General features: G+C 40.8%; 1 protein-coding gene across 1 annotated transcript; it reads left to right on the top strand.

The window, feature by feature from the left end:
• Nucleotides 1–4,425: 4,425 nt before the first annotated feature.
• Nucleotides 4,426–6,362, top strand: LOC130854505 (mitogen-activated protein kinase 1). The gene has a single exon (XM_057737397.1). It carries the CDS (start codon nt 4,595–4,597, stop codon nt 5,669–5,671), a length of 1,077 nt encoding a protein of 358 aa, XP_057593380.1. The 5' UTR covers nt 4,426–4,594; the 3' UTR covers nt 5,672–6,362.
• The last annotated feature ends 1,703 nt before the right edge of the window (nt 6,363–8,065 follow it).

Genomic DNA, 8,065 nt, shown 5'->3' with positions numbered 1-8,065 from the left:
GGAACAGATAATCAGAAGCAATGAAGAGTCAGGTTATTTGCAGAAGTTCACATGGGCAGGGAGAGCAAGCCAACATAGATCCTGGGACACAAAGACAATAACAAGTATTCCACTGCTATTTCTACAGGACAAAATCAGGACATTAATTATCACATTACTGGGAGCATAATGAAGATATGTATGGGGATATATGTGTTTTTACATGTGAGTTGTTGAGATACCCTCTGCTTCTTTTCATTGCTATACCATGTGAGACTACAAATAAACTACAAGAATTAATGAATGAATTTGTGAGGTCGATTTGGAAAAATCAATTGTACTTTTATGTACAAGCAGCAGACAAAAACTAAAATTTTGAAATAATGTCATTTAAAATAGCATTACAATTTATAATAAATGATGTGCAAGAACTCTACCAACTAAACTGTAATATATTATCTACATAAAGAACTTCATAAATGGACAGTCATGTCATATTCTGGTTTTGACAGATTTTATACTACAATATCAAAAAGTCTCCAAAACTAACCCATAGGTATAATGTTATTTCATTCAAAATACTAGCAAGTTTTTATTGTAGGAAAACAAGATGACTATGTAGCTTATATGGAAATATAATAGTCCAAGAAGAGTCAAGAAAATCTCAATGAAGAGAAAAGTAGCTGGCCCCATACTTATGGCTTATTTACAGGTTATCATAATTAAGATAGTATGCTCCTGACAAAAGGAAACTAGTCCATTGACGTAAAGGGAAAAACCCAGAAATAGAAATAATGCCTTAAGTTTTGCTCCCCAAGAAGCAGATCTTGAGACGAGAGTTCAAGTGAAAGTTATGTATTTAGGAAGGGCAGGAAACCAACAACCAACAAAACAATCGGGACATGGGGAACTACAAGAGGGAGGTCATGATGGCCTATGTAGAATGTCTTTCAAAGAAGATTCTTCTGGATGTCTAAACAATTGTCCCTTCAAGATCATGAACAATGAGAGTGGCTTCTGTCTGCCGGATTCATCTGACCTTAAATATCTCAAGTAGGAAGTCCTACCTACAATGGGAGATCTAAAACAGGAACTTAGAAAGCCACATTTTCTAGTTCTCTCTATATTATATATATTACAGAGTATCTGAATCATAATAGATACTCTATAAACAATGTCTTAATCAAATGAGCTAATTGTAGACTATTTCTATCACTGTTATGTATACCTTGGGAAAACCATTTCCCTTTCTAAACTTCAGTTGGATCATCCTGAAATTATAGCTATTCACAGAAATCACTGTTAGTATTAATTTGTCAGTGAGACAAAGTAAATCCAAATCCATGGGGCCCCAAGTTCCTTATAATTTTTTATTCCACCATTCCATCCTTAGAGTACTAACAGGAAACACAAAGATGACTCAAATTAGGATAACATGGGTAAAGTTTATATAATGATTATATTAAAGGATATAGTTGATATACACTAAAAACCCAAGGCTAGTAGCAGCAGAATTTTTAATAACCTTAAGTCAAAAGGGACAGAGGTGGGTGAGCAGCTACCCAAACCCTAAAGAGGAGGCCTTGTACAGAAGACAACCTTAAGAGGAGCTTAAGTGGCACTCTTAGAACACCATGATATGGCTGGGAGGGAGCCAGTAGCAAATAACAGCCTGAGCTCACTCTCAATTCTTTCTCCAGTCTACTGACTTGGTTCCCCATTGCCTAAACCTAATTGAAAATCTGAGGGCAAGTGAGCTTGTTAATGTAGCCCATGTAGACCAGCCTCCTAGGGCACCAAACAAGATTGAGAAGGATGGAGAATCAATCTGGAGGAAGAAAGGGAAGATACTAGCACAGCCATCTTAAACATAATGCTGCCACAAAGAGACGTGCTTGAGTTGCAGGTGTATATTTAGACTCCATCCAGCAGGAAATATTCCAGAAATAAAGGAGGGCATTCCCACTTCCTTCAAGGACACATCACAGAAATTACCCTCACCACTTCTACTTTCATCACATTGGTCAGAACTTAAGTTATAGGACTGACTAATTGCAAGGGAAGTGGAGAGACACCATTTTTATTTCTGGCAGCAGTGGACCCAGGTAAAATTCAGAGATTTATTACTAATTAACAATGGGAGAATGCCTATGTATTTACTTTCTGCTCTTTCCCCTCTTTGAGCCACCTTTCTTGAAGTGACCAAGTTCCTCAGTGACCACAGTGCCCACCAAGGGGGATCTTCCTCAGGCTCTCTTTTTGCACTGATCTATGAACATGCTACCTAACCCCTATTTCCCTTCAGGGCCCTAGTGGTCAGAATGGTCTCTTGTTGCTGATATCTAGTTGATTTTGCACCCTCTGTTATTTTCTTAATCTCCCCACATTCCCAGAATAGTCCTTTCATTAAAACTATAGGAAAACTCTGAGTTCAATATTTTATTTTTTCTGATGACAAAGAACCCAAATCATCTGTTTATTTTTTGAGTATATGATCACACGAGATATGTGACTAGATCTTGTGAATCCTAAAATATTGTACAGATGTAAGAGGTAAAATATTATAAAGCTACTTGCAAGTAATATCAAATAGTAATGCTTTAATGGTTTTAAAATGGCATTTTTTTTTCTGTTGAAGTGTTCTATAAAGTAAACTAGCTTTAAATATTTTAATTTCCTCAAGGAATTATATACATTTATTATTTAAAAAGATTTTCATGAATATAATTTTTTCACAACCAAATACTTCGCTTACCACTGAACTATATCCATGTTTATTTTACAGGTACCACAGTGAATGAGTTAGGCATCTTTTCAATTTGGACAAGAGTAAATAAAATTATTTTATTTAGGTATAAAAGATGCTATTTTACATTAAAAAATAGAAATTAGAATGTTTACAGGTATTGTAATATCAAGAATGGAAATATGTCATTAAAACATTTATATTGTTTTTGAAGATATCTAACTCATTTCAAGTGTTTTTCTGCAGGGAAAATCTGATAAAAATGTACCATTAATTGTATCTCTTAATTTTAGAATATTTTTGTATACAACGTATGAAAAAATAGATATCTAACTATAACCTATCCACTAGAAAAATACATATTGTGAGAGAATTACAGAAAGAAATATAACTAATTCAGTGATATAAAAAATGCTGATATAATCAAATTTCATATGAATATGAATACTTATACACATATATATGTAGATGTATATCCATATATAAAATTTATATTATACATATCTCTCTAAATATAGATATATACAATGAATTGTCATTTTTATCTAAAGGACCCTCAAAACGTATTAGGCAATAGATCCCCATAGCAAAGCACAATTTTTTAAAAATAAAATTGAAATATAATTAAAATTGTTAATATTTGACATTGATCAAATAATGTTGATTATATTTTCTCTCAACTCATGACTATGTATTCTCTTCAATTGTATATTTAAGTTTCCAAGCTAAATATCAGAGAGGATGTGGCATTCTTCACTCTTCCTGTCTAAGTCTCAGTTCCTATACATGTAGACTGGCCAATTTCAAACTCTAAATAGTGTTTAGCCCACTTTTATCCTTGGGCCACTCTATCCTTTCCATGCCCTAACATGCTCCATTAAGATAATCACCATTCAGTCTAACTTCCTGTAACCTACAAAACCGTGTTATCTTGAGTTCTCATTGTCTTATAGAGATTTAAGTGAAGAATTAAACTTTCCTAATCCTTCCAGTGTAGTCTCCTTCAAGCCTGCACCATAGGTTAATTTGAGTGACAGCCACCATTATGTGCACAAAAACTCCTTTTCCTTATTGTCTCATTTTCTTTAAAGTAGTTCACTTCTTTCCTTTCTCCCATATATCTCAGGCATTAGGACCCTGACAATCCTGCCTCATACTTGCTCAAGATATATAGTAAATGCAAGGCCGAGGTCCCTTCATCTCCAGGTCCAACCCATAAGAATAGGACAAGTTTCCTTTTTATCTGACTTCAAGGTAACTTTTAAAAATATAGTTTTAATTCAGTAATATATCTATTTAATTTTTTCATCAGTTTTGATCTATGAATGTAAATAGTAACTCCTAGGAAGTCATTTTCTGATATCATTGTGGTAGATGTTATGCAAAGGGAGATTTTGTATCTGTTCAACTGAGCGAGACCTAAAACAAGTTGAACTCATTTAATAATTCAGAAGTTTCATTGCTTGTGAGAGCAAAAAGGAGTTATGAAAAGAGTTTATTTGCAAATTTTAATTAAATTTCATCTGATGGAGTAAGAAAAGTTATTTTTGATTTATAAACAAAGAAACTTTTATATTAAAGCCTTGAAGATATAGTAAGTATTGTGCTACACAATGCCATTTTAATATTAATTTCTTTGGTTTTACAGTGCCATACTTGAGCAAGCAAGATTAAGAGCTGTCAGTCGGTCGGTCGGTCCGAGCGGCTGGCGGCTCCCCGGCTCTCCCGCGCGGCGGCCTCCCTGCTCCCTCCCGGCCAGCGGCGGCGGCGGCGGCGGCGGAGGCGCGGGCCCCCGGGAGGCGCGGCGTGGGCCGAGCGGCGGCCGCGGAGCGTCGAGCCCAGCGCGGCGGCGGCGGCCGGGCAGCCAACATGGCGGCGGCGGCGGGCGCGGGCCCCGAGACGGTCCGCGGGCAGGTGTTCGACGTGGGGCCGCGCTACACCAACCTCTCGTACATCGGGGAGGGCGCCTACGGCATGGTGTGCTCTGCTTATGATAATGTCAACAAAGTTCGAGTAGCTATCAAGAAAATCAGTCCTTTTGAGCACCAGACCTACTGCCAGAGGACCCTGAGGGAGATAAAAATCTTACTGCGCTTCAGACATGAGAACATCATTGGAATCAACGATATTATTCGAGCACCAACCATCGAGCAGATGAAAGATGTATACATAGTACAGGACCTCATGGAAACAGATCTGTACAAGCTCTTGAAGACGCAACACCTCAGCAACGACCATATCTGCTATTTTCTTTACCAGATCCTCAGAGGGTTAAAATATATCCATTCAGCTAACGTGCTGCACCGTGACCTCAAACCTTCCAACCTGCTGCTCAACACCACCTGCGATCTCAAGATCTGTGACTTCGGCTTGGCCCGTGTGGCAGATCCGGACCATGATCACACAGGGTTCCTGACGGAGTACGTTGCCACACGTTGGTACAGGGCTCCGGAAATTATGTTGAATTCCAAGGGCTACACCAAGTCCATTGATATCTGGTCTGTGGGCTGCATCCTGGCAGAGATGCTGTCCAACAGGCCCATCTTCCCGGGGAAGCATTACCTCGACCAGCTGAACCACATTCTGGGTATCCTCGGATCCCCATCCCAGGAAGACCTGAATTGTATAATAAACCTAAAAGCTAGGAACTATCTGCTTTCTCTCCCACACAAAAACAAGGTGCCCTGGAACCGGCTGTTCCCCAACGCTGACTCCAAAGCTCTGGATTTACTGGACAAGATGTTGACGTTCAACCCTCACAAGAGGATTGAGGTGGAGCAGGCTCTGGCCCACCCGTACCTGGAGCAGTACTACGACCCCAGTGACGAGCCCATCGCCGAAGCACCGTTCAAGTTTGACATGGAATTGGATGACTTGCCCAAGGAAAAGCTCAAAGAACTCATTTTTGAAGAGACCGCTAGATTCCAGCCAGGATACAGATCTTAAATTTCTCAGGACGTGGGCTCTGAGGACGGGCCGCGCATGGACGTCGCTGTTCTTCCTCCCAGCTCCTGACCCCAGGCCTGTCTCCAGCCCGTCTTGGCGTGTCCACCTGACTCCTTTGAGCCGTTCGGAGGGGCGGTTTCTGGTAGTTGTGGCTTTTATGCTTTCAAAGAATTCCTTCAGTCCAGAGAACTGTTCCTGGCACCCCTGTGTGTGTCGCCCTCCGGTGACCTGTGGCAGTACGTACTTCAGGGCACCTACTGCTCACCTTGCTTTAGTCACTAATTGCTTTCTGGTTTGAAAGATGCAGTGGTTCCTCCCCTCCTGAGTCCTCCCTCCCGACGCCCCGCCGACCCCGCCGTCACTGCCGGTCACTGCATCTCACCTTCCGGTAGGGCGGCCGCTCCTCGGGCACTTGAAGGCAGCGACGGCCTCTCTTTGCACTCCTCCCGCCCTGCCGGGGCCCCTGCAGCTCGTGCTCCCGCCCTGGGCCCCCCTCCTCATGTCATGGGAATCCCTAGCAGATGCAAGGTATGTGCTGCTTGCCCAGCTTTTAGAAAATTCAGTCCTTTTTTTAAATAAAAGGAAGTCCTGCTTCAGGCAGCTCCACCTGCATCACGTGCAGTCCTGGGTGTTGCAAGACTTACGCAAAAAGATGTCGAGGGGCAGCTTCCCTCGGGATTTGGTGAGGGGTGCACGAGGTCATGCGGGCTGCCTGGGTGGCACGGGGCTGAGTTCCATGCCTAGCAGGCACGGGTGCCATGGGCACTGTGGCCACACTTGACGCCTGCGGGTCTAGCGGGGAGGAACTCTGCATCTTTCAGTGAGAAAGTGTACACTTCCTTTTCCTCCTACAGCATGTCAGCATCTCAAGTTCATTTTCAACTTATGATATAACAATTTGTAATAAAGCCTCCGTGAGCTCACGACTGGAGCGCTGTTCTGTTGGCAAGTGCCCTCTGATGCCGCCCAGCTCAGGCCGTCAGGAGCCGCGGCCCCGGTCGCCCTGGAGCCCTGGCCCCGGCCTCCTGAGCCCTCTAGTGTTTGCTCGCGCCGCCGCGCTGTGGCGTGGACGCGGTGTTCTGTCCCCGTGCGGTGCCTCCTCCTGACTCCCCCACTGCTCTGTGGTGAGAAATCTGCCTTGTTCAGTAATTACTGTACCCTCGCATGACTGTTACAGCTTTCTGTGCGGAGATGACTGTCCAAGTGCCACATGCCTGTGATTGAAACGAAAATCTACCGTTACCTCTGAGTTGTGTTCCACAGAAAATGCTATCCAGCAGATCACTTAGGAAAAATAATTCTATTTTTAGCTTTTCATTTCTCAGCTGTCTTTTTTTTCTTGTTTGATTTTTGACAGCAGTGGAGAATGGGTTATATAAAGACTGCCTGCTCATATGAACAGAAATGCACTTGTAATTCATGAAAATAAATGTGTGTCTTCTGTCTTCAAAAAAAAAAAAAAAAAAAAAAAAAAAAAAGATTAAGAGCTGTTAGATGATGGATTATTCAATTTTCTTATTTAATTGGATACATTAGACAAATTACAAATTAACAAAGTTGATGAAATTGATTGATAACACTTAAGAAGATACCACTATCACATACAAAATTACTACAATTTGTGATCAACAAAACTACACTTAAAATATGCCAACATATTGATAGGTGTTGTAAAACTATAACCTAAAAGAATAATTTGTCCAATAAACATATGTTTCTGTGGACATGTGTGAACATACAATATGGAAAACTGAAAACTTAATGAGGGGAAGGATATACACTCAAAAAATATCTAATTATGGAGTGGTCATTGTTTATTAATTTTCACAAGGTAAACATTTTCTTGTCTTTGAAATAATGTATTAATTCTTGATATTTCCAGTTTCTGCTACAAAGATTGACCACAGTGCTAATTTTTAATTCAACTCCATACATATGCATTGAACTTCAATTTTTTACACTACACTAGGTGAAAGATTTAAGGTCGTTTCTCAAATTTGACGCTATTGATATTTTGGGTCAAATAATTATTTCTTGTGGGACTGTCTTGTTTATTGCAGTATGTTTAGCAGTATTCTTGGCCTCTACCCACTGGATTCCAGCAGCTCTCTCCACCCAGTTTGACAGCCAAAAATGTCTCCAGATACTGCCAAATGTCCCCTAGAGAGAAATCAACCCCCAACAAGAACTACTGATTTAAGGTAATAAATCACTCATTTAATTTGCACTCAACAAAATTTGGCAAGTATCAGTCAGAATCAACAAAATAGGAAATCTGTGTTAAGAAGTCAAAGCTGAGAAAAAGCAAAACCAAAAAATCTTATGGGGCTTCTTCCCAACCACAAGCTCCCAGAAACTAACTGTGAAACACACACACACACACACACACACACA

The sequence above is a fragment of the Hippopotamus amphibius genome, chromosome 5 (genome assembly GCF_030028045.1).
Source record: "Hippopotamus amphibius kiboko isolate mHipAmp2 chromosome 5, mHipAmp2.hap2, whole genome shotgun sequence".
NCBI lineage: Eukaryota > Metazoa > Chordata > Mammalia > Artiodactyla > Hippopotamidae > Hippopotamus > Hippopotamus amphibius.
The sequence above is the reverse complement of the archived record's forward strand: the minus strand, read 5'-3'. Positions and strand labels throughout refer to the sequence as shown.

Coding starts and splice junctions, on each gene's coding strand:
- LOC130854505 (XM_057737397.1), top strand. CDS start 4,595: ATGGCGGCGGCGGCGGGCGCGGGCCCCGAGACGGTCCGCGGGCAGGTG.